Below are 27,910 nucleotides of genomic sequence, written 5' to 3' on the forward strand. Positions count from 1 at the left end.
TATCATATCATAGCTATATCATATATTATCGAGTCTGACTGGATAAAAATACAATGAATGATTGGCAGCGGTGGCCGAACGGATAGCGGCGCGGTCTTGATACCGGAAGGTTCCTAGTTCGAATCAGCCGTCCGACACGTTAAAAATTACCACCGCTGAAGTGCCCTTGAACCACTACGATGAAATGTGTTCTATGAGCAGGGCCTGGCTGGAAACAAGTTCTTGAGCTTAGCCCAGATACCCTGGGTAAATATAGATTTCAATGTAGCCTACTTTATTATTAACAGACTAGTTTGCAGAAAAAAGCGAAAGTTATTAGTACAGCTACAGTACAATAAAAGGTCTAAAGAGGATTTCAACCCAAGAAAGCATTTTGGCGTGTATCTATTCATATAAGAAATACATTAGTTATGCCAATAAATAATGCCATATCAGTTGTTTTGTCGTTAAACATCGCCAACAGTCTGGTTTATAGGAACCTTGCTTACAATAGTCACGGTATCTCATCGGACCAATAACAGCGACGTACCAATGCTGTCCTACAGTGATCTTGAACCGTGTCTTGAACTCGATACATTTCCTTTCTTTTTAATGCATTTCAGATAGTTTACAAACAATTGATATTGTTTCTTATTCAACATCAAGACTCACACGGTTCGTTTACGATTTCCAATTAGTTTGTTGTTACTGAGAACGTGACGGTGACCGAGGCGAGGAGGGGAAAGAAATGACTGGTAGTCAGTTTATTTATTTATGAATGACATTAAAAGTGTGTAAATTACACTGACGCTACACAATGTCACAAGAACACGTGTTTCTGGACTCGGGTCCAGCAGCAGCGTCCTCCAGTCACAGTGAGTTCCATGCAGTTGTGTAATTATAAAGCAACTATAGTACATGTTCTGTTCTGTTCTTTGGCTATATAGAAGTGTCTATTTACGTCTCTAAATGTTTTTATGAATTGAACAAGGTGGACCCTCTTGTAAACAAGTGTAATGCTTAGGTCGTCCACTCACAGTTAACAGTCTTTGTATTGAGTTTGTGCTTGAAATGTACTGTCATTCTGCAAACTGTTAATAAATATATCAATCAATCAATGTACTCCGGCCCATAGCATGGCCCTTCTTGGTTTGTTAATCCTCTTACTTTCCTATGAAAACTTTAGTTACTTTGTAGATTTTTCGACTATTATTACAAAACATACTTTAAAAAGATTTGTTTTAGACATTTGTTGAAGACTTGTGACATATGGGACATTCTGCATAATGAGTACTGTCTACTTTTGTTACTTTTTATTAAAGGGGCATTCCACTCATTTTCAACATTTTACTATGTCATTAATATACCATAGAGCTGTTGTGTGGAAATAATAAAAAAGTCCCCCCATTCTGTGTTGCCTAGAACTGTAATTATGAAAAAAATCATTAACATGGTGAAACACATCTTGATGACATCATCAAGATGTGTTTCACCATGTTAATGATTTTTTTCAGACCTTTAGTTCTAGGAAACACAGAATGGGGGGACTTTTTATTATTTCCACACAACAGCTCTATGGTATATTAATGACATAGTAAAATGTTGAAAATGAGTGGAATGCCCCTTTAAGTACATTTTGATGCCAATATTTTTGTACTTTTACGTCCAGACTTTTACTTGGAACAGTATTTCTACATTTGCAGTATTGATACTTTTTACTTAAGTACTTTTTTCCCACCACTGCACACACAGATCCATCCTCAACCTCCAGCAGCCCCAGTGACAGCGGGATGACGAAGAAAATAGGTACATGTTATAGTTTTTTAAAATTCCAACCATGATGTTTTTGCTAGGCCCGTCACAATTAGCCTCGCGTAGCGAATCGCTACCAGTGATACTTTTACCACTGTGTGGATATTAGTCTCGCTCTCGTCCCTCTCAGTGATACTTATACCACTGTGTGGATATTAGTCTCGCTCTCGTCCCTCTCAGTGATACTTATACCACTGTGTGGATATTAGTCTCGCTCTCGTCCCTCTCAGTGATACTTATACCACTGTGTGGATATTAGTCTCGCTCTCGTCCCTCTCAGTCTGCAGATAATCACAAGAAGTTTTTGCATAATCGTCCATAATAATTTCCACATTGAAATATTTGCATATATTTAAAACATTTCCCGAAATAGTGTAAAATAATGTCAGATTTTGAGCTTGCAGGTCGGCTATGACCACTATTAACGTTTTTGTTCTTTAAGTTATTGATGTTTGTCAATTTTCCAGTAGATAATGAGGCAAAACAATTAGGTCTAACCAAAAAGGTTTATTTGAAGATAATACAAAAATGAGAGTAAGTCAAAAGATAAAGTAGATGATACAAGTTGACTAAGTTCAAATGACTCAGTCAAAATGATAAGTACAAAGAGTAAGGATGATATTGCCATACAAAGCAAGATGAACCAAAAGTGAGATGTGGTCCGTCGGTTTAGTCGGCTATTAGCTGACTTCACTTTGACTGCCCTCAGATTATATAGAGGATGATTTCACAACACCAATGGTTTCACAATATCACCAATACCGGGCCGGCACACGAATGTTCCGTAGCCCTTCCCAAGATTCTACCAAAACACATTAGTCATCCTTTTGGATTCTGCCAAAAGGTCGACTTGACATGACAACAAGTTATCGTACTGCACAAAGCATCATACCATATTCCTCACCCAACCAATTCTGATCTTGAGGGAGTAATCAGAATATCTGTGGTGTTGCAACACTGTACTGGTTCAGATGGAAAACAACATGCCTCACACGGGACACATGTCATTTAGAGGACACAGTACTGGACCACATGAATACACTCAGTCAGAGAACAGATTGAAACATACATAGGTCAAAGGGTTAATAGAATATACATCTGTTTATATAGAATGACACGCCTCTATATGTATGATTCCTATACAAAGTATAAAGTTATTCATTACCCTGTTCAGCTTTTATTTACGAAGCCTAAAAGGCAAACATAAATTAAAAAAATGATTAATAGTGCTCCAGTGTTCAACGACAGAAACGCAATAAAATGGTTAATTGCAATTATTTGAGCGACTATTAATCATCAAGTAAAATGTCATAACCGTGACGGCCCTAGTTTTTGCCGTATAGTACAGTATATGTGTATGTTTCGATTAATTGAATATGAATTCCCCAATGGAAACATCCTCTTAGCAGACCTCGTATTGAACTGTTAGTGGTGGGTTCAATTAATCGATATGTGTATGTATACCCCAGACGATTATGTGAATTGATAACAGAGGTTGCTATATCGATTGCATGGGCGATGCAGTTTTGACATAATAGATAAAAACATGATGAATAAATCATGACAGTTTTCAGAAAAACCCATGTTTCTATGTCAGTGGTGCTCAACCTTTTTCATGTCAATGACCCCCAGAATTATCTGTATTTGGCCCCGGACGCCCATCTAAAAATATGTTGTTCCATAACATAATGTTTAAAACACCAAAAGGGGTTCCCGTCCTGTGGGTTTTTTAATAAAAGTATTCAATCGAATCAATCAATAGGTCTGGTGTTGACCGGCGTGGTGGGTGGCTCTCTGGTGGCCCTGTACGCGGTCACCGTGCCGTTCGTTGCCCCCGCTCTGAGGAGGGTGTGTCTGCCGTTCGTCCCCGCCACCAACGCTCAGGTGCACAACGTCTTCACGGTCCTCCGTGGACGATCGGGGACACTGGTGGACATCGGCAGTGGAGACGGGAGGATAGTAGGTTTTTCTTTTGTTTTTGTTGTTGCCTTATTTGCTTTTGACACACACTCAGTACACACACTTTAGTATCATTAGCACAAACACACTGTTTACCTCTTGCCAGAAACGGGAGCGACGCAGTAAAAAGTCAGAAATTACATCCGAAATTTGGATGGCTGAAGATCCACCATGGACAGCTCTGCTATAGATCCACCATGGACAGCTCTGCTGGATTCTGACCTATGGAGGTTTAGATCCACCATGGACAGCTCTGCTGGATTCTGACCTATGGAGGTTTAGATCCACCATGGACAGCTCTGCTGGATTCCGACCTATGGAGGTTTGAAAATCCTGCTCGTAAGTTACGAGGAAAACAGAGATTTAACGTCCCATAGCTGGTGGTGACGGAGGCATTGCCATAGCAACCGGATCAATGTTAAAAGCTGCCGTGGGGCTCAAGCCTCAACCATACACGGAGTATATGTTGGGGTCCGTATATATACGGATCTAGCAAATAACGTCCCCTAGCTGGGGGTAATGTATATATACGGACCTGGGAGAAAAATAATGAAGTGAACTTAGTAATGTATACATGATTGTTTCAAAACATTTATTATGAGTTTGTGCATTTTCTTTTCATTATTTATTTTACATTTTTTAGGGAATCAGACGTCCTTATTTCTCCAAGTATAATGTCAGATGCAAGTGATGCGACATGGAGAGGGTGGAGTAATAGACAGATATAAAAGTCAAAAATATGAAAATATTTTACACCGTTACTAAGTTATAAAACACATGTATTTATTGATTCATTGATTGCATCTTTATTAGGCAGAAATGTAAATGTCCTTGTGGTCTTATTTCCATTCCAACCTTTTTCCACTGACGAAAACTAAATGGAAACTAAATAAAAACTAAGCTATGATGACTAAAACTAAGACTAAATATACTGACAATTTCGTCAACAAATAAAAACTAGAGTAAAATGGTGAATGGTAAACGGTGCATTTATATAGCGCCTTTTATCCAAGGCGCTTTACATAGATTGTGCATTACATTCACCCATTCACACACACATTCATACACCGATGGCGGCGGAAACCATGCAAGGCACCAACCAGCACATCAGGAGCAATTAGGGGTTCATTGTGTTGCTCAAGGACACTTTGACACTAACTCTTGGGGAGCCCGGGTTCGAACTGGCAACCTTGCGGTTCCCATCCGGCCACTCTACTTCTGAGCCACCACCACTGTCAGGAAGGGACTAGTGGACAAAATAGCCAGTATAAGTCAGTTAGCACTTGGTTGCATGCTGAAAATAGCCGATCTACAAGCTCACAACGAGTGTGACGCGTTGTGAGCTTGTAGATCCGCTATTTTCAGTAAGTGTAAAATCAGTCATTACGACGGCATCATGGCCCGCCAAAATACATTTTAGTCGACTAAATCAACCGTAGATTTAGTCGACTAAAATCTTATGACTAAAACTAAATATACTATTCAAGAGACTTATATGACTAAAACTAAAATCAAAATGTGCTGCCAAACACAACACTGGGGGTCACTTGACTAAGGGAGGAGAGATAATTTCCTCTCCCTTTGGCCTGGAAGCGAAGACCTGGTTACCACACTGCTCTGGCCAGCGCACCCCCCGCTGTGTCGCGTACGCGCAAGTGTGTGTGATTCTGATCTGTCATTTCTGCGTGTGTTTTGTAAGTGGGTGGTACCAGATTGTTCCCTCTAGTAATGTGGCTGTGGGTGTTGCTCAGGTTTTTTTTACTGTACACTCAGAATGTTGTTTTAACCAGTGCAAATAGCTGATGTGCACAAGCTGAAGCTCACAGTGTGCCACGAGGGAGCTTGTAGATGAGCTACACCAGTGTTACCTGCTCTCTGACTACTTGACATCTTTAGAGAGTCCTGCATGAGTTCTCTGGTGACTTTTGAGATGACAGCTCTGTCTGAATCTAGTCCCACACTGGTCACATTGGTAAGGCTTCTCTCCTGTATGAGTTCTCTGGTGAAGTTTGAGATAACTGATGCTGCTGAATCTAGTCCCACATTGGTCACATTGGTAAGGCTTCTCTCCTGTATGAGTTCTCTGGTGCTTTTTGAGATTACCTTTCTCGCTGAACCATTTCCCACACTGGTCACAGTAGTAGGGCTTCTCTCCTGTATGAATTTTCTGGTGATTTTTGAGCTGACTGATCTGGCTGAACCTAGTCTCACAATGGTCACAGGCGTAGGGCTTCTCTCCTGTATGAATTCTCTGGTGCATTTTGAGAGAACTGCTCTTCCTGAACCTAGTCCCACACTGGTCACAGACGTAGGGCTTCTCTCCTCTATGAATTCTCTGGTGAAGTTTGAGAGAACTGCTCTTGCTGAACCTAGTGCCACACTGGTCACAGGCGTAGGGCTTCTCTCCTGTATGAATTATCTGGTGTCTTGTTAGGTCACTTCTCCCGCTGAACCTAGTCCCACACTGGTCACAGGCGTAGGGCTTCTCTCCTGTATGAATTCTCTGGTGAACTTTGAGATTACCGCTCCTGCTGAACTGTTTCCCACATTGGTCGCATGCGTAGGGCTTCTCTCCTGTATGAATTCTCTGGTGAAGTTTGAGATGACTGCTCAAGCGGAATCTGGTCCCACACTGGTCACAGACGTAGGGCTTCTCTCCTGTATGAATTCTCTGGTGAAGTTTGAGATGACTGCTCAAGCGGAATCTGGTCCCACACTGGTCACAGTGATAAGGCTTCAAGCCTGTATGAATTATCTGGTGTTGGTTGAGATGACAATCTCTGCTGTAGATATGTTTGAGTTGGACAGGAAAGACATCTGGGATGGAGAATGAGGAGAGAGGAAAATAATGTTTTAAAATATCATGCAGGCCTTGTTGTATTATTATCATCTGAGAATGGCAGTACCGTCGCTAGGCATACGCACTAAGGCTGCAACGATTAATCATAATCAAATTGATTATTCAATTAGTTGTCAACTAATTTAGTAATTGATTAATCGATTTTTGCAATTCATCATAATGTAGGTGTTTTTCCACTTAGCCCAGTTAGACCTGAGGACGCATCTGTGTCACCTTATAGCTTTTAACCATTATTTAATTAAACTTTAGCTGTTGAAAAATACCAGGGGCACCGAGTGCCGCGCTACGAGCTTGTAGATCTGCTAATCTTGAAAACGGGCGCACAATTTTGAACATATATTCTTTCACAGCGAACATTTTTAATTAAAATCTTTGCTTCTGGGGGGAAACAACATATTTTGAGATGGGGGTACACGGCCAATTACATATATTTTTTGGGGTCCTTGACGTGAAATAGTTTGAGGACCACTGATTATAGAAACATAGGTTTTTCAGAAAACTGTCATAATTTAGAAGAATCTGGTCTCAGGTCTAAATGGGGTAAGCATAGTTTTCCCCAGTGTTAAGTGTAACTAAACTAAAGAGGAGTGAGCCATCTCTCTCCCCTTACAATCTGATGATAGTTGATACGTGTAACTAAACTAAAGAGGAGTGAGCCATCTCTCCCCTTACAATCTGATGATAGTTGTAGTGTAACTAAACTATAGAGGAGTGAGCCATCTCTCTTCCCTTACAATCTGATGATAGTTGCACATGTCATGCACGGTAGCGACTGCAAAGCTAAATATCACACATAACAATCCAGAATCACATGGTATCCAAAGAACATCTAATGTCTGAGGCCATTGTTTACCTGCGTGCAGAATTATAGTATCGAGAACAAAACATATTATGGCTTGAATATTTATTTTGAAATGACCTAACTGAGTTTAAAGTACTGTTGTTTTGAGACTGACAAATGTGTAGCCTTTTAATCTAATGTACGCAGTCAGAATAATAGTAAAGGTACCATGGGTGGCTCTAATTAATTTCAATTTTGTCTTTTATTTGAATAGCAGCCTAATCAGCAGCTAAGCAAAATGTAATAAACAATTTGTTTTTTTAATGAATCATTCATCTTTAGCAGCACAAACATATGCATAGAGCAACCAAATGGTCAGCGACTTCCCTGGATAAATCGACAAGCTTTTCGTCGGGAGTCTCCTGCCGACAAGCTCGCGACGCTTTCAAACTGGCCGACAGCCGAGCGTCGGTGCAATGTGGAGGTAGCTTTACTGGTATAGTCACTCTGAATATTAAGATTGCCACCAAAGGTGGCAGTGTGGTGGAAATTTCACTAAGTAATAAGAAGTATAGAACTGACAAGTTGAATGTATAAGAGTAAAAGTTTATTGGAATATCCGCGGACAGAGTAAAGTACAGAGTCAAAGTGACAGACAAAGGTTTCCCCAGATTCCGAGACCGAGCACAGATGTGTGTCTCTTCTTATACCCTCTCGTAGATGTCTACAAGTGCGTGGTCAGCAAAACTTAAAAACAGAAGGGGAAGTTGCAGAATTTCAAACAATGTGTCAGAAGGGTCATTGATAGTTGAGGGATCTACTAGTTCCTTATCTGGCTTCCTGTCTTGTGAATCACCATCTCTGGGGAGCTATAGACCCCCATAGTGTCAACATGTTGTTACTTTCACTGGGCATTCTACGAGGGCCTCTCCGGGGCCTCTCCAGGTCTCCTGTTATGCACCCTGGCAACTGAAGACTAGACTTCATGCCCTGCCATCGACTACACTCTGTATTGCTGTTAGGGACTGCAGACTTGATGCCCAGAGATCTCTGTAACTCATTCTATTATTCAATCTGTAATACTAAATTCACTTTAACTTTAATACTCTGGTCTGAAAATATATATATATATATATATTTTTTTTTCAAAGACGTCCACAGACGTCTTGGGCTATGCACGTGCGGTAATACCCAAGACGTCCACAGAGGTTTTGGGCACAAAATGTGTACGCACGCACGCACGCACGCACGCACGCACGCACGCACGCACGCACGCACGCACACACGCACGCACGCACGCCACGCATGCACGACACACACACACACACACACACACACACACACACTCCACCGACAACATGTGTGTACATAGCATGTGCTTTTAGTCTGGCAGCCGAGGTGGACGGGTGGGAAATTTGATATATACTCTTTTTTTATTGGCCTAAAATATTGTCTATATACCGACCGGTACATACATTCATGAATCCACTTGCTGTCGGTATTGAGCAATTGTTTTCATAGGGGTTTCTTAAGTTGTGACCCTACCATTAACATTCTATGGCAGGCAAACATTTCAAACTTTCCTTATGCTTTAAGTAGCATGTGACATGTGAAACTAGGGGGTTTGTTTTCATGATTCTGAATCCATTCCAAGCATTCGTTTTGCACAAAAAACACTCCTAGGGCTAGAAATGTCCAGATGTCATGGAGTGGCTATGGCTGTTTTTAGCCCAAGGAGTGTATTTTGTGCAAAACTAATGCTTGGAATGTATTCAGAATCATGAAAACCCACTAGTTTGACATGCTACTTAAAGCATAATGAAAGTTTGACATTTTTGGAGACGGTAAGCAAGTGCATTCATGAATGTATGTATATAGACAATATTTTAGGCCAATAAAAAAGACTATTTCCCAAATGTGCTACTTAAAACAAAAGAAGCCTTTCGGCTGCCGGACTATTTCCGTTGAAGATTAAATCAAAGGGTACAGTACAGTGACAAGAAAACATGCACATACCTATTCTGTGTAACTTCACCACAGGCTGCTTCAGCATGGCTGACTGGTAGATCTGTTCCTTCTCTGATGCAGACGCTGAAACGCTGTCGGACGACATCTCACTTTAAAAAAAAAAAAAATTGTTAATCTCCTCCACTCTGATTATTTGAGGCCTGCTTTTACCGTCTGGGATGTGACTTTACTAGCTGACACGTTATGGTCTTGACTCCGTCCTCTGCTCTGCTTCCTGACTGACTAAACTCCACCAACTCTCCACCCGCTGCTGCAGCGCTCACAGAGTCACATACCAAAGTCCCCTCCCTCCTCCTCTGCTGTTCCAACCAGGCCCAAGGCATGGGGAGAGTATGCTTTGATTTCCAAAACACGAGTATAAAAGTTCAGTCCTTTGTGTCCAGAAAAGGTATGCTGCTTTTTGAGTGGTGCAACCACTCCCTTACGGAGCTATGTGTGTGGGTGAGTGGGTGGCTGGCTGGCTGGGTGGGTATGAGCACGAAAACAGCATGGCTGTTTTTCACCACCTGTGCGCAATCTAACACACACACAAACGCACATATTAACTGTATATATGATGATTTTGGGTGTGCCAGTACAGTACAGTGACGGTACGGTACGGTACGGTACGGTACGGTACAGTACAGGGACCCCCACACGGTAACTCTGTCATTTCTCAACCGTTTCGGACGCAGGGTGGCTCGCCGGAATCGGGCCGGCACCCTGGGTGTGTTCCTGTGGGTCAGTACAGTGACAGTACAGTACAGTACAGTAGAGGGTCCCCCACACGGTAACTGTCATTTCTCAACCGTTTCGGACTTGGGATGGCTCGCCGGAATCGGGCCGGAACCCTGGGTGCGTTCATGTGGGTCTGGAACTGTAGTTGTATGATAAAGGGGGAGGGGTTAGGGGAGGGGCTGATAGTGTGATGTCACTATATTACTGTTTTTTTTCATTGGCATGTTTGACTGTCAAGGGTTCAGCCTCCAGGAAGAAACTCTAATTACAAAGTTAATACACCATTGCACATCCAACAATTGTGACACTCCATCTTTAACATTGGTTCTACATGAAGGGAACAGGAACCCACCCTCTGACTGTTGAGTCACAGTTTCCTCTTGTGTTTCGTGTGTGTGTGTATGTGTGTGCGTGCGTGCGTGCGTGCGTGTGCGCAATCACGCATGCATGTGTGCATAAGAGTGTGACAGTGTGTGCGTGCGTGCGTGCGCACAATCACGCATGCATGTGTGCATAAGAGTGTAAGAGCGTGCGTGTGTGCGTGCGCAAGCCTGCATGTTTCCTCCCAGTCTCTCTCAATACATCACACCTGCATAGTCAGTACTAGTCACTATTATCACAGTAGAAACACTGGTTCTATTTGCATCAAATAACAACTTGTTATAGTTGTGAAAAAAGGGGAGAAGCAATGACTCCGGTATTGACTCAGTTAATAATTATAACAATGATTTAATTTATAACACACTTTGTTGTTATGTGAATTGATAACAGAGGCTGCTTTATCGATTGCGGGGCGATGCAGTTTTGACAACATGAAAAATAAATCATGACAGTTTTCAGAAAAAACATGTTTCTATGTCAGTGGTGCTCAACCTTTTTCATGTCAAGGACACCCAGAATTATCTGTATTTGGCCGCGGACCCCCATCTGAAAATATGTTGTTCCAGGGACCCCCCAGAAGCAAAGATTTGAGTTTAATAATAATAATAATAATAAACTTTATTTGTACCTTTCATACATAAATGCAGCTCAAAGTGCTTCACAGGGCAGGACACAAAAATAGAATACAATAAAACACAGTCAAGTAGTTAAAATGATAGAACAATGGCAAAGAACAAAATAAAAGTATAAAAACATAGAGAAAAAATAAATAAAAACACAACATGCAGCAAATCAGTCAGGACAGAGTAGGAACGCAGATATTAAAACTCAATTAAAAGCAAGAGTGAAGAGGTGAGTCTTGAGTTGAGATTTAAAAATGTCTACAGAGGGTGCGTGTCTGAGCTGGAATGGTAATTTATTCCAGGCTGTTGGGCCGTAGAAGCAAAAAGCTGCCTCACCATATTTTTTTTTGTGCACATTTTTTTAGGCACTTCAAGCAGGCCAGCAGTGGAGGACCTGAGGGGGCGGTTAGGGACATATCTAGGAAGGCAGGTTTAAAATGTTCGGTGTGAAAAATAATATATATATATAAGATTCGGGACACATTTTCAAGATTTTTCAAAAATAGCAGATCTACAAGTTCGTAGCGCGGCATTTTTCAATAGCTAAAGTATAACAATGTTTAAAACACCAAAAGGGGTTCCCGTCCTGAATGGGTTTTTAATAAAAGTATTCAATCGAATCAATCAATAGGTCTGGTGTTGACGGGCGTGGTGGGTGGCTCTCTGGTGGCCCTGTACGCGGTCACCGTGCCGTTCGTTGCCCCCGCTCTGAGGAGGGTGTGTCTGCCGTTCGTCCCCGCCACCAACGCTCAGGTGCACAACGTCTTTACAGTCCTCCGTGGACGATCGGGGACACTGGTGGACATCGGCAGTGGAGACGGGAGGATAGTAGGTTTTTCTTTAATTGTTTTTGTTTTTATTTTTAGGGAATCAGATGTCCTTATTTCTCCAAGTATAATGTCAGATGCAAGTGATGCGACATGGAGAGGGTGGAGTAATAGACGGATATAAAAGTAAAAAATATGAAAATATTTTACACCGTTACTAAGTTATAAAACATATGTATTTATTGATTCATTGATTGCATCTTTATTAGGCAGAAATGTAAATGTCCTTGCGGTCTTATTTCCATTCAGGTCCTGGGTATTCAATTCATAATCATGACATGGAAAATAACAACAACATTCAAATCATCACAAGTAAATAGAAAATCACACCTAAAACTAAGCCGAAATTTTTTCGTCAACAACCTTTTTCCACTGACAAACTAAATGGAAACTAAATAAAAACTAAGCTATGATGACTAAAACTAAGACTAAATATACTGACAATTTCGTCAACAAATAAAAACTAGAGTAAAATGTCAGGAAGATACTAGTGGACAAGCACTTGGTTGCATGCTGAATGGTTGCATGGTTGCATCTACAAGCTCACAACGAGCGCGACACGTTGTGAGCTTGTAGATCAGTTGTCACGTTTTCCTTTTACTTTATACCTGATGTAAACAAGTCTTAGTGCTTTTTCTGGTTTTATCCTTGTAGCAGTTTTTGTATTGACCTATTTACAAATGTCAAGCTTGTTTGTTAATGTAGGCTGCCCGGAGCAGTGTGGTAACCAGGTCCTTGAGGCGTGGGGGGGTGCGCTGCCCGGAGCAGTGTGGTAACCAGGTCCTTGAGGTGTGGGGGGTGTGCTGCCCGGAGCAGTGTGGTAACCAGGTCTTTGAGGCGTGGGGGGTGCGCTGCCCGGAGCAGTGTGGTAACCAGGTCCTTGAGGCGTGGGGGGTGTGCTGCCCGGAGCAGTGTGGTAACCAGGTCTTTGAGGTGTGGGGGGTGTGCTGCCCGGAGCAGTGTGGTAACCAGGTCTTTGAGGCGTGGGGGGTGCGCTGCCCGGAGCAGTGTGGTAACCAGGTCTTTGAGGCGTGGGGGGTGTGCTGCCCGGAGCAGTGTGGTAACCAGGTATTTGAGGCGTGGGGGGTGTGCTGCCCGGAGCAGTGTGGTAACCAGGTCTTTGAGGCGTGGGGGGTGCGCTGCCCGGAGCAGTGTGGTAACCAGGTCTTCGAGGCGTGGGGGGTGTGCTGCCCGGAGCAGTGTGGTAACCAGGTCTTTGAGGCGTGGGGGGGTGTGCTGCCCGGAGCAGTGTGGTAACCAGGTCTTTGAGGCGTGGGGGGTGCGCTGCCCGGAGCAGTGTGGTAACCAGGTCTTTGAGGCGTGGGGGGGTATGCACACTGCACCAGTGTGCATAGTTAGCAATAGCTGAAGCTCACAACGTGTCACTAGGGAGCTTGTAGATGAGCTACACCATTGTTACCTGCTCTCTGACTACATTACATCTTTAGAGAGTCCTGCATGAGTTCTCTGGTGACTTTTGAGATGACTGCTCTGGCTGAACATAGTCCCACACTGGTCACAGTGGTAAGGCTTCTCTCCTATATGAGTTCTCTGGTGAAGTTTGAGATAACTGATGCTGCTGAACCTAGTTCCACATTAGACACAGTGGTAAGGCTTCTCTCCTGTATGAGTTCTCTGGTGCTTTTTGAGATTACCTTTCTCACTGAACCATTTCCCACACTGGTCACAGTGGTAGGGCTTCTCTCCTGTATGAATTCTCTGGTGACTTCTGAGAGAACTGCTCCGGCTGAACCTAGTCTCACACTGGTCACAGACGTAGGGCTTCTCTCCTGTATGAATTCTCTGGTGACTTTTGAGATTACTGCTCCGGCTGAACCTAGTCTCACACTGGTCACAGTGGTAGGGCTTCTCTCCTGTATGAATTCTCTGGTGTTTTGTTAGGTCACCTCTCATGCTGAACCTAGTCCCACACTGGTCACAGGCGTAGGGCTTCTCTCCTGTATGAATTGTCTGGTGAACTTTGAGCTGACTGCTCTGGCTGAACCGTTTCCCACATTGGTCACAGTAGTATGGCTTCTCTCCTGTATGAGTTCTCTGGTGAACTTTGAGATTACTGCTCTTGCTGAACTGTTTCCCACATTGGTCGCATGCGTAGGGCTTCTCTCCTGTATGAATTCTCTGGTGCAGTTTCAGAGTACTTTTCATGCTGAATCTAGTCCCACACTGGTCACAGTGATAAGGCTTCAAGCCTGTATGAATTATCTGGTGTTGGTTGAGATTTCTGCTGTAGATATGTTTGAGTCGGACAGGAAAGACATCTGGGATGGAGAATGAGGAGAGAGGAAAAATAATAATGAAATGTTTTAAAATATCATACTGTATATCACAGCTTGCTGTGTTGTATTATTACCATCTGATAATGGCAGTACCGTCGCTAGGCATATGCACTAAGGCTTCAACAATTAATCATAATCAAATTGATTATTCAATTAGTTGTCAACTAATTTAGTAATCGATTTTTGCAATTAATCATCAGGTGTTTTTCCACTTAACCATAGTTTTTTCCCAGTGATAAGTGTAACTAAACTAAAGAGGAGTGAGCCATCTCTCTTCCCTTACAATCTGATGATAGTTGCACATAGGGTTGGGATTCGGAACCGGGTCCATTTCAGACCCGGTTCCGACATTGCGCATCCGGAGCCGGTTCCATCATTTTTTGAGTGGTGTAAACCACTCCTACAACTGGCTTTTTTGTGCAGAAAAAATGAGCATGGTTGCTATGTTCACCCTGTTGTAATGACGTAATGAAATCACACCCGGGTGAACAGGGTGAACATAGCAACCATGCTCATTTTTTCTGCACAAACAAAGCCAGGTAATGAAATCACACCCGGGTGTGATTTCATTACGTCAGACATGATTTCATTACGTCAGACAGACCTTACACCACTCAGTTCACACGGGTGTGATTTTATTTATTAACGGTTCCACAAACGGATCTCATCAGTCGTCATGTAGCTCCGCTGTGTCTGTGCATGCATGCAAGCAGAGCCAAGTTACTGGGGTGACGTCACCCAACCTACATGAGTGAGTGAGTGAGTGAGTGAGTGAGTGAGTGAGTGAGTGAGTGAGTGAGTGAGTGAGTGAGTGAGTGAGTGGGGTCGGGGAGGATACCACTGTTCTGTGCATTCTGCGACCGGTCGGCGGTCACCGCCGCGGAGCGAGTGTGGTTAACAGAGAGGGAAATGACTCTGAGGCTGAGCACGCAAAGTACAATAAATGACTCTGAGGCTGAGCACGCAAAGTACAATAAATGCGATGAGTTCCCTGCAAAGGTTGTTGCAACTTGCACCACCAGTTGCACGTTCACATTGAGGAAACATCTCAAAATCAATATGCCTTTGCACAAAATACACTCCTTGGGCTAAAAACAGCCATAGCCACTCCCTGACATCTGGACATTTGTAGCCCTAGGAGTGTTTTTTGTGCAAAACAAATGCTTGGAATGGATTCAGAATCATGAAAACAAACCCCCTAGTTTCACATGTCACATGCTACTTAAAGCATAAGGAAAGTTTGACATTTTTGCCAGCCATAGGATGTTAATGGTAGGGTCACAAGAAACCATTCGCGACGCACAAGATTAATCTAGGCACAACGTGTTTGAGAGCCTGCGGAAAGCCGTGTCTGCACTCCCCGCAGTTTCACCACAGCTAGCCGGCGGGGGACGAGGATGATGCAGGACTGGTTCACCTTCCCCAGGCTAGTAAACGTTAGAAAATACAAACTACTAACATCTACAGAGCTTTTTATTAGACTTATTGTAGCCTACAACTGTTGTTAATGGTGTTAATTTAGAACACCAATGACTCGTCTTTCTGTCTGAATCACGTTAACTATAGAGCCATGAATTAAATAAAAATAAATTTGTCTGCACTTATTTTTTACAACTTATAGCAACTCAACTGCTTTTGATTTGGCTCTAAATTAACCGCGCAACTGTTGAGAGCTCAGTCAGGAACGTAGCCTACAGTTCAATACAAGGTCCTCAGTGATGTATCCTGAGGTCAACGGGGTTTCGGGTCTTCCAACATCATACCCCTCACTCAGGCGCCCCAGCCGGGGTGTTCAAGTCCCGACTTACGTCCCAGTAGCTACCCTCAATCAGTCCCACTAGGGCAAAACCAGGGCCACACAATCCGTTGGAACTACTCCAGAACTACTCTGCCAGTGCTGGGAGGTACACTTCAGTTGGAACTACTCCAGAACTACTCTGCCAGGGCTGGGAGGTACACTTCTGCTGCATAATAGTAAAGGTACCATGGGTGCCTTTAATTAATTTCATTTTTATTTGTCTTTTATTTGAATAGCAGCCTAATCAGCAGCTAATCAAATTTAATGAATCATCTTTAGCAGCACAAACATATGCATAGAGCAACCAAATGGTCAGCGTCTTCCCTGGATAAATGTTTAAATGTAGGACGGGAGCTTCTCGTCGGGAGTCTCCTGCCGACAAGCTTGCGACGCTTTCAAACTGGCCGTCGGTGCAATGTGGAGGTAGCTTTACTGGTATAGTCACTCTGAATATTATTAAGATTGCCACCAAAGGTGGCAGTGTGGTGGAAATTTCACTAAGGAATAGAGGGTATGCGCATGACATCATCATGAAAACCCATAAGTTATGGGGGAACACCTACTGAGTGGCAAAAAACTACTTTCTGGCCATGACAGCCCATTCATCCAAACAGAAAAGTCCTATCTGATTGCATTAAACGACGTTAAACAATGTTAAACTCACTTTGCCACTCAATTTGCCATTGACTTTATGCATGTGCATACCCTCTATAAGAAGTATAGAACTGACAAGAAAGAAATTCTGACAGAGTTGAAAGTATAAGTCAAAGTTTATTGTACAGAACCAAAGTACAAGTACAAAAGGGTAAAGTACAGAGTCAAAGTGACAAAAAGACAAAGGTTTCCCCAGATTCCGAGACCGAGCACAGATGTGTGTCTCTTCTTATACCCTCTCGTAGATGTCTACAAGTGCTTGGTCAGCAAAACTTAAAAACAAAAGGGGACAGTTCATGGCAGAAGTTCAAACAATGGGTCAGAAGGGTCGTTGAATGTTGAGGGATGTACTAGTTCTGTAATCGACTCTCTTCAGGAGAGCCTGGGAGTCTGGCACAATGGGGGTAGAACTAGTCTACCTGTGTAGATGGGGAGGCCGAGGTCTGAGACCTTGAGCCCTGGAGTTGAGAACGTCTTCGCTTGGTGCTACAAGCTGTCGATGCTACGTGTCTAGAGTTACTCTCTAGCTGGTCTGTACTGCTACACTCTTATTCTCAACTTCCCAGGGTAGACCTTATACTCGGTGTGACATCACTGCTGTGGCGTCACACTGCTATCCGTATCCGTGGTAACAAGTTCCTTATCTGGCTTCCTAAGACACCCGTTGTGTCAACATGTTGGTACTTTCACTGGGCATTCTACGAGGGCCTCTCCAGGCTTCCTGTTATGCACCCTGGCAACTGAAGACTAGACTTCATGCCCTGCCATCGACTAAACTCTGTATTGCTGTTAGGGACTGCAGACTTGATGCCCAGAGATCTCTGTAACTCATTCTATTATTCAATCTGTAATACTAAATACACTTTAACTTTAATACTCTGGTCTGCTCTTAACTTCACCATTTGAACTTGAAGGACAGCGTGATCCAGGAGTGTATTTAAATGATCTCACTGCACTATTTGTCTGTTGTCTACAAAGCTATCTGTAAAGCCCAACACACACCGTCTGTGAAGCGGGTGCGCAGCGACGCGGCACAGTATTGCCGCGCGTCATAGCCGCACAGCAACACCCACAGGACGCGGCGTGCTACCGCACGGCTGGCCAGCCACGCCCACGGATTCCCGGATGCGCGGCAACGCATGGAAAATAGAACAGCGGCTTATCGGAGCGTCAGGCGAGGCGTGAACGCGCGCCAGCGCGCGTCTGACGCCGCCGGTGTGGGATAGGTTCATTGAAAATAACGGAGGCGGCTGTTTTGACGCGCGGCGTTCACAGACGGTGTGTGTTGGGCTTTACAACGCACACACACACACACACACTCCACTGACAACATTTGTGTACATAACATGTGCTTTTAGTCTGGCAGCCGAGGTGGACGGGTGGGAAATTTGATATATACTCTTTTTTATTGGCCTAAAATATTGTCTATATACCGACCGGTACATACATTCATGAATCCACTTGCTGACTGGCTGTCAGTATTGGGCAATTGGTTTCATAATGGTTTCTTGTGACCCTACCATTAACATCCTATGGCTGGCAAAAATGTCAAACTTTCCTTATGCTTTAAGTAGCATGTGACATGTGAAACTAGGGGGTTTGTTTTCATGATTCTGAATCCATTCCAAGCATTTGTTTTGCACAAAAAACACTCCTTGGGCTAGAAATGTCCAGATGTCAGGGAGTGGCTATGGCTGTTTTTAGCCCAAGGAGTGTATTTTGTGCAAAACTAATGCTTGGAATATATTCAGAATCATGAAAACCCACTAGTTTGACATGCTACTTAACCCATTTTGACCTGAGATCAGATTTTAACAATGTCTTGACAGTTTTCTGAAAAAGCTATGTTTCTATGTCAGTCGTTCTTTGATTTTTCAAAAATATTTTCCAATAGCTAAAGCATAACATAATGCTAACACCAAAAGGGGTTCCCGCCCCCAAAATGGGTTAAAGCATAAGGAAAGTTTGACATTTTTGGAGACGTCAGCAAGTGGATTCATGAATGTATACTGTATACTGTATATACTGTATATATAGACAATATTTTAGGCCAATACAAAAGACTATTTCCCAAATGTCCCACTTTAACCCATTTAGGCCTAAGGCCGATTCTAAAAACGCCTCTAAATCCGTTTTCTGAAAAACTACAAATATTTATATAGCAGCATCAAAAATGTAACATTTTTGAATACTGTACATAATGTACAGAACCCCAAAATGGGTTCCCGGCCTGAGGGGGTAAAACAGCAAAAGGGGTTCCCGCCCAGAATGGGTTAAACAAAAGAAGCCTGTCGGCTGCCGGACTATTTCCGTTGAAGATTAAATCAAAGGGTACAGTACAGTGACAGTGGCAGCGGTGGCCGAACGGATTGCGGAGCGGTCTTGATACCGGAAGGTCGCCAGTTCGAATCAGACACGTTCTGTTCGGTCCGACACGTTAAAATTACCACCGCTGAAGTGCCCTTGAACAAGGCATTGAACCACTACGATGAAATGTGTTCTATGAGCAGGGCCTGGCTGGAAACAAGTTCTTGAGCTTAGCCCAGATACCCTGGGTAAATATAGTAATCATTTCATTTCATTTCACATACCTAACTTCACCACAGGCTGCTTCAGCATGGAGGTCTGGTAGATCTGTTCCTTCTCTATTCTGTGTAACTTCATCACAGGCTGCTTCAGCATGGAGGTCTGGTAGATCTGTTCCTTCTCTATTCTGTGTAACTTCACCACAGGCTGCTTCAGCATGGCTGCCTGGTAGATCTGTAGATCCTTCTCTGACGCTGGCGCTGAAACGCTGTCAGACGACATCTCACTTTTAAAAAAAACAAATTGTTTATCTCCTCCTTCGGTCCACTCTGATTATTTGAGGCCGTCTGGGATGTGACTTTACTAGCTGACATGTTATGGTCTTGACTCCGTCCTCTGCTCTGCTTCCTGACTGACTAAACTCCACCAACTCTCCACCCACTGCTGCAGCGCTCACAGACCCCCGACAGACCCCCGCTGCTGAGTCACATACCAAAGTCCCCTTCCCCCCGCCAAAACACTCAGTCCTTTGTGTCCAGAAAAAGTATGCTGCTTTTTGTGTGTGTGTGTGTGTGTGTGTGTGTGTGTGTGTGTGTGTGTGTGTGTGTGTGTGTGTGTGTGTGTGTGTGTGTGTGTGTGTGTGTGTGTGTGTGTGTGTGTGTGTGTGTGTGTGTGTGTGTGTGTGTGTGTGTGATTGGGCAGCGGTGGCCGAGCGGTTTGCGGAGCGGTCTTGTTATCGGAAGGTCGCCAGTTCGAATCCCCGGACTGGCACGTTAAAATTACCACCGCTGAAGTGTGTGTGTGTGTGCGCAATCACGCATGCATGTGTGCATAAGAGTGTGTGTGTGCGTGCGTGCGTGCGCAAGCCTGCATGTTTCCTCCCAGTCTCTCTCAATACATCACACCTGCATAGTCAGTACTAGTCACTATTATCACAGTAGAAACACTGTTTATTTGCATCAAATAACAACTTGTTATAGTTGTGAAAAAAGGGGAGAAGCAATGACTCCGGTATTGACTCAGTTAATAATTATAATAATAATGATTTCATTTATAACACACTTTACATTTGTTAGAATCTCAAAGTGCTACAATGAGCAAATGCAAAAAAACAGAAGAAACATCAGACCATTAAAAACATCTCTAAAAGCCATAATATTACCGCAGGTACCGTAAAGCACAGTGGTAACCCTGTTCCTTTCTGTCATACTTCTATACTCACAACAGGTGATAGCAGCTGCTAAGCACGGCTTCCAGGCATCGGGCTTTGAGCTGAACCCGTGGCTGGTGTGGTATTCACGCTACAAGGCCTGGAGAGAAGGAGTGCGTCCATCCACCTCTTTCCACATCTCTGACCTCTGGAAGGTCAGTGACAGTCTGACAGACAGGAGGATTTGCTGCTATATCATACTTTATCCTACTAGATATTGCCTGGTTTTCATTGTTGTTTTTTACTATTTGTATTGTTGTATTTGGTAGCACACCAAATGTGTGTTATTGTAAATTAATTTGTAACTAGAAAAAGTGCCCTTCTGGGCACAGGTCTCCACCAGGAGGATAGGATTGTGTGTGATGTTTGGCAAAATGTTTAGGAGTAATATAAACGTGTGTGTGTGTGTGTGTGTGTGTGTGTGTGTGTGTGTGTGTGTGTGTGTGTGTGTGTGTGTGTGTGTGTGTGTGTGTGTGTGTGTGTGTGTGTGTGTGTGTGTGTGTGTGTGTGTGTGTGACGCGACTTGGCCTGTTGTAGCGCCACCATGAGGCTGATTTGAAAACTGTCAAGTTTTTCCCACTACTTCCTCAGTAGTGGGAATAGGCATGAACAGTTTCACCGCAATCGGATGCTGCGTTGCGGAGTTGTGGCAATTTGTACAAAACGGGCTACTCCTGAAAACTTTAGAAGCCAATCGTAGGCCATCAGGATGGATAATTATGAGAAATCAAACAAATCACATGATCACATGACTATGGAGAGCATGTGTACCGATTTGCGTGAAATTTGGATAAAATCTGAAGGAGTAATATTAGAAAATGTGTTTTACATATGTCGGCCTCCTGGTGGCGCTATAAAGAGCAGATGTGAAAAATTCCAGGCAAAGGTTTTTCCTTGGTCTCTAGGGAGTGTGCATACATGGTTTTACACAGATCGGTGCAGTTATAGGTAAAACACAAATCGGCCAGTTATAGCGCCACCATGAGGCTGAGTTCAAAATATTCAAGTGGCATTTCTTCCTCGACCTAGTGGGAATGTGCGTGCAAAATTTCACGGAAATCACACCATGTGTTCATGATTTGCAGCATTTTGTTTGAAACGGAGCACTCCTGCGAACTTTGGAAGCCAATCTTAGCCAATCAGGATGGAGTCTGAAAAATCTGAAAGACCCGTTTCGTTGAATGGCTCTAGAGAGACTGTGTACCAATTTGCGTAATGTTTGGACAAAATCTGTAGGTGTACTGTCAAAACATTTGTTTTGCACAAAGCGGCCTCCTGGTGGCGCTATAACAGGCCAATGTGAAAACTTTGGGGCAGAGGTTCAGCTCTGGCATTCAGGGAGTGTGTGTGCAGAGTATGGCTGCGATCAAGCCAACGGTGCCAGAGATTAGCTGTTCACAGACGGACGGACGGACGGACGGACACACGGACGGACACACGGACGGAAGGACACACGGACGGACGGACGGAGTGCAAAACATACTCTCTCCCCATGCCTTCGGCCTGGTGGAGACAATTAATATTAATATTACTGACCAAGCATACTTTCACTGTCTCCTTCTCCCTAGGTCAGTTTTTCTCAGTACACCAACGTTGTCATATTTGGAGTCCCTCAAATGGTGAGTCTCTCAGTCAGTTGGACCAGGCTGAGCTACTTCTTCAAATCCTTAAATCTGGACATTTAGTTCTGCTTGACAAGCGGACACTGTCATACTACACAGTCAGTTCTGGTTGGCACGCAACACTGTCATACTACACAGTCAGTTCTGGTTGGCACAAGACACTGTCATACTTCACAGTCAGTTCTGGTTGGCACAAGACACTGTCATACTACACAGTCAGTTCTGGTTGGCACGCAACACTGTCATACTACACAGTCAGTTCTGGTTGGCACGCAACACTGTCATACTACACAGTCAGTTCTGGTTGGCACGTGACACTGTCATACTACACAGTCAGTTCTGGTTGGCACGCAACACTGTCATACTACACAGTCAGTTCTGGTTGGCACACGACACTGTCATACTACACAGTCAGTTCTGGTTGGCACACGACACTGTCATACTACACAGTCAGTTCTGGTTGGCACACGACACTGTCATACTACACAGTCAGTTCTGGTTGGCACGCAACACTGTCATACTACACAGTCAGTTCTGGTTGGCACAAGACACTGTCATACTACACAGTCAGTTCTGGTTGGCACAAGACACTGTCATACTATACAGTCAGTTCTGGTTGGCACAAGACACTGTCATACTACACAGTCAGTTCTGGTTGGCACGAGACACTGTCATACTACACAGTCAGTTCTGATTGGCACGCGACACTGTCATACTACAGAGTCAGTTCTGGTTGGCACACAACACTGTCATACTACACAGTCAGTTCTGGTTGGCACAAGACACTGTCATACTACACAGTCAGTTCTGGTTGGCACACAACACTGTCATACTACACAGTCAGTTCTGGTTGGCACGCGACACTGTCATACTACAGAGTCAGTTCTGGTTGGCACACAACACTGTCATACTACACAGTCAGTTCTGGTTGGCACAAGACACTGTCATACTACACAGTCAGTTCTGGTTGGCACACAACACTGTCATACTACAGTCAGTTATGGTTGGCACAAGACACTGTCATACTACACAGTCAGTTCTGGTTGGCACGAGACACTGTCATACTACACAGTCAGTTCTGGTTGGCACGCGACACTGTCATACTACACAGTCAGTTCTGGTTGGCACGCGACACTGTCATACTACACAGTCAGTTCTGGTTGGCACACGACACCGTCATACTACACAGTCAGTTCTGGTTGGCACGCGACACTGTCATACTACACAGTCAGTTCTGGTTAGCACACGACACCGTCATACTACAGTCAGTTATGGTTGGCACAAGACACTGTCATACTACACAGTCAGTTCTGGTTGGCACGAGACACTGTCATACTACACAGTCAGTTCTGGTTGGCACGCGACACTGTCATACTACACAGTCAGTTCTGGTTGGCACGCGACACTGTCATACTACACAGTCAGTTCTGGTTGGCACGCGACACTGTCATACTACACAGTCAGTTCTGGTTGGCACACGACACCGTCATACTACACAGTCAGTTCTGGTTGGCACGCGACACTGTCATACTACACAGTCAGTTCTGGTTGGCACACAACACTGTCATACTACAGTCAGTTATGGTTGGCACAAGACACTGTCATACTACACAGTCAGTTCTGGTTGGCACGAGACACTGTCATACTACACAGTCAGTTCTGGTTGGCACAAGACACTGTCATACTACACAGTCAGTTCTGGTTGGCACGAGACACTGTCATACTACACAGTCAGTTCTGGTTGGCACGCGACACTGTCATACTACACAGTCAGTTCTGGTTAGCACACGACACCGTCATACTACAGTCAGTTATGGTTGGCACAAGACACTGTCATACTACACAGTCAGTTCTGGTTGGCACGAGACACTGTCATACTACACAGTCAGTTCTGGTTGGCACGCGACACTGTCATACTACACAGTCAGTTCTGGTTGGCACGCGACACTGTCATACTACACAGTCAGTTCTGGTTGGCACGCGACACTGTCATACTACACAGTCAGTTCTGGTTGGCACACGACACCGTCATACTACACAGTCAGTTCTGGTTGGCACGCGACACTGTCATACTACACAGTCAGTTCTGGTTGGCACACAACACTGTCATACTACAGTCAGTTATGGTTGGCACAAGACACTGTCATACTACACAGTCAGTTCTGGTTGGCACGAGACACTGTCATACTACACAGTCAGTTCTGGTTGGCACAAGACACTGTCATACTACACAGTCAGTTCTGGTTGGCACGAGACACTGTCATACTACACAGTCAGTTCTGGTTGGCACGAGACACTGTCATACTACACAGTCAGTTCTGGTTGGCACGAGACACTGTCATACTACACAGTCAGTTCTGGTTGGCACACGACACTGTCATACTACACAGTCAGTTCTGGTTGGCACAAGACACTGTCATACTACACAGTCAGTTCTGGTTGGCACGAGACACTGTCATACTACACAGTCAGTTCTGGTTGGCACGAGACACTGTCATACTACACAGTCAGTTCTGCTTGGCACGCAACACTGTCATACTACAGTCAGTTATGGTTGGCACAAGACACTGTCATACTACACAGTCAGTTCTGGTTGGCACGAGACACTGTCATACTACACAGTCAGTTCTGGTTGGCACGAGACACTGTCATACTACACAGTCAGTTCTGGTTGGCACGAGACACTGTCATACTACAGTCAGTTATGGTTGGCACGAGACACTGTCATACTACACAGTCAGTTCTGGTTGGCACACGACACCGTCATACTACACAGTCAGTTCTGGTTGGCACGCGACACTGTCATACTTCACAGTCAGTTCTGGTTGGCACGAGACACTGTCATACTACACAGTCAGTTCTGGTTGGCACGAGACACTGTCATACTACAGAGTCAGTTCTGGTTGGCACACAACACTGTCATACTACACAGTCAGTTCTGGTTGGCACAAGACACTGTCATACTACACAGTCAGTTCTGGTTGGCACACAACACTGTCATACTACACAGTCAGTTCTGGTTGGCACGCGACACTGTCATACTACAGAGTCAGTTCTGGTTGGCACACAACACTGTCATACTACACAGTCAGTTCTGGTTGGCACAAGACACTGTCATACTACACAGTCAGTTCTGGTTGGCACACAACACTGTCATACTACAGTCAGTTATGGTTGGCACAAGACACTGTCATACTACACAGTCAGTTCTGGTTGGCACGAGACACTGTCATACTACACAGTCAGTTCTGGTTGGCACGCGACACTGTCATACTACACAGTCAGTTCTGGTTGGCACGCGACACTGTCATACTACACAGTCAGTTCTGGTTGGCACACGACACCGTCATACTACACAGTCAGTTCTGGTTGGCACGCGACACTGTCATACTACACAGTCAGTTCTGGTTAGCACACGACACCGTCATACTACAGTCAGTTATGGTTGGCACAAGACACTGTCATACTACACAGTCAGTTCTGGTTGGCACGAGACACTGTCATACTACACAGTCAGTTCTGGTTGGCACGCGACACTGTCATACTACACAGTCAGTTCTGGTTGGCACGCGACACTGTCATACTACACAGTCAGTTCTGGTTGGCACGCGACACTGTCATACTACACAGTCAGTTCTGGTTGGCACACGACACCGTCATACTACACAGTCAGTTCTGGTTGGCACGCGGCACTGTCATACTACACAGTCAGTTCTGGTTGGCACACAACACTGTCATACTACAGTCAGTTATAGTTGGCACAAGACACTGTCATACTACACAGTCAGTTCTGGTTGGCACGCGACACTGTCATACTACAGAGTCAGTTCTGGTTGGCACGAGACACTGTCATACTACACAGTCAGTTCTGGTTGGCACAAGACACTGTCATACTACACAGTCAGTTCTGGTTGGCACGAGACAGTCATAATACACAGTCAGTTCTGGTTGGCACGAGACACTGTCATACTACAGTCAGTTATGGTTGGCACGAGACACTGTCATACTACACAGTCAGTTCTGGTTGGCACACGACACCGTCATACTACACAGTCAGTTCTGGTTGGCACGCGACACTGTCATACTTCACAGTCAGTTCTGGTTGGCACGAGACACTGTCATACTACACAGTCAGTTCTGGTTGGCACGAGACACTGTCATACTACAGAGTCAGTTCTGGTTGGCACACAACACTGTCATACTACACAGTCAGTTCTGGTTGGCACAAGACACTGTCATACTACACAGTCAGTTCTGGTTGGCACACAACACTGTCATACTACACAGTCAGTTCTGGTTGGCACGCGACACTGTCATACTACAGAGTCAGTTCTGGTTGGCACACAACACTGTCATACTACACAGTCAGTTATGGTTGGCACAAGACACTGTCATACTACACAGTCAGTTCTGGTTGGCACACAACACTGTCATACTACAGTCAGTTATGGTTGGCACAAGACACTGTCATACTACACAGTCAGTTCTGGTTGGCACGAGACACTGTCATACTACACAGTCAGTTCTGGTTGGCACGCGACACTGTCATACTACACAGTCAGTTCTGGTTGGCACGCGACACTGTCATACTACACAGTCAGTTCTGGTTGGCACGCGACACTGTCATACTACACAGTCAGTTCTGCTTGGCACACGACACCGTCATACTACACAGTCAGTTCTGGTTGGCACGCGACACTGTCATACTACACAGTCAGTTCTGGTTAGCACACGACACCGTCATACTACAGTCAGTTATGGTTGGCACAAGACACTGTCATACTACACAGTCAGTTCTGGTTGGCACGCGACACTGTCATACTACACAGTCAGTTCTGGTTGGCACGCGACACTGTCATACTACACAGTCAGTTCTGGTTGGCACGAGACACTGTCATACTACACAGTCAGTTCTGGTTGGCACGAGACACTGTCATACTACACAGTCAGTTCTGGTTGGCACACGACACTGTCATACTACACAGTCAGTTCTGGTTGGCACGAGACACTGTCATACTACACAGTCAGTTCTGGTTGGCACGAGACACTGTCATACTACACAGTCAGTTCTGGTTGGCACGAGACACTGTCATACTACACAGTCAGTTCTGCTTGGCACGCAACACTGTCATACTACAGTCAGTTATGGTTGGCACGAGACACTGTCATACTACACAGTCAGTTCTGGTTGGCACGAGACACTGTCATACTACACAGTCAGTTCTGGTTGGCACGAGACACTGTCATACTACACAGTCAGTTCTGGTTGGCACGAGACACTGTCATACTACAGTTAGTTATGGTTGGCACGAGACACTGTCATACTACACAGTCAGTTCTGGTTGGCACACGACACCGTCATACTACACAGTCAGTTCTGGTTGGCACGCGACACTGTCATACTTCACAGTCAGTTCTGGTTGGCACGAGACACTGTCATACTACACAGTCAGTTCTGGTTGGCACGAGACACTGTCATACTACAGTCAGTTATGGTTGGCACGAGACACTGTCATACTACACAGTCAGTTCTGGTTGGCACACGACACCGTCATACTACACAGTCAGTTCTGGTTGGCACGCGACACTGTCATACTACAGAGTCAGTTCTGGTTGGCACGCGACACTGTCATACTACAGAGTCAGTTCTGGTTGGCACAAGACACTGTCATACTACACAGTCAGTTCTGGTTGGCACAAGACACTGTCATACTACACAGGCAGTTCTGGTTGGCACACGACACCGTCATACTACACAGTCAGTTCTGGTTGGCACGCGACACTGTCATACTACACAGTCAGTTCTGGTTGGCACACGACACCGTCATACTACACA

The 27,910-nt window shown here is 44.5% G+C and overlaps 2 protein-coding genes across 4 annotated transcripts in view; one reads left to right on the top strand and one right to left on the bottom strand.

Annotated features, from left to right (window-relative positions):
• Nucleotides 1-17,718, bottom strand: part of urod (uroporphyrinogen decarboxylase) — a 56,460-nt gene extending 38,742 nt beyond the window's left edge. The window contains exon 1 of the mRNA XM_079512129.1: nucleotides 17,713-17,718. The gene's annotated coding sequence lies outside the window, so the exon portion shown is untranslated. The remainder of the gene's footprint in view (nucleotides 1-17,712) is intronic.
• LOC306931011 (ATP synthase subunit C lysine N-methyltransferase-like) overlaps nucleotides 509-27,910 on the top strand; it is a 38,146-nt gene continuing 10,744 nt past the window's right edge. Inside the window, exons 1-5 of one of the 3 annotated variants that reach the window (XM_079512177.1) lie at nucleotides 509-854; nucleotides 1,732-1,785; nucleotides 3,554-3,750; nucleotides 20,470-20,607; nucleotides 22,021-22,071. In XM_079512177.1, the coding sequence (XP_079368303.1) occupies nucleotides 797-854; nucleotides 1,732-1,785; nucleotides 3,554-3,750; nucleotides 20,470-20,607; nucleotides 22,021-22,071 (498 nt within the window). In that variant the 5' untranslated portion in view covers nucleotides 509-796. Of the gene's footprint in view, nucleotides 855-1,731; nucleotides 1,786-3,553; nucleotides 3,751-11,771; nucleotides 11,969-20,469; nucleotides 20,608-22,020; nucleotides 22,072-27,910 lie in introns of all 3 variants that reach the window. The other 2 variants (XM_079512176.1, XM_079512178.1) reach the window with 2 other exon arrangements.

This window comes from Electrona antarctica (assembly GCF_951216825.1).
Source record: "Electrona antarctica genome assembly, chromosome: 1".
Classification (NCBI taxonomy): Eukaryota; Metazoa; Chordata; class Actinopteri; order Myctophiformes; family Myctophidae; genus Electrona; species Electrona antarctica.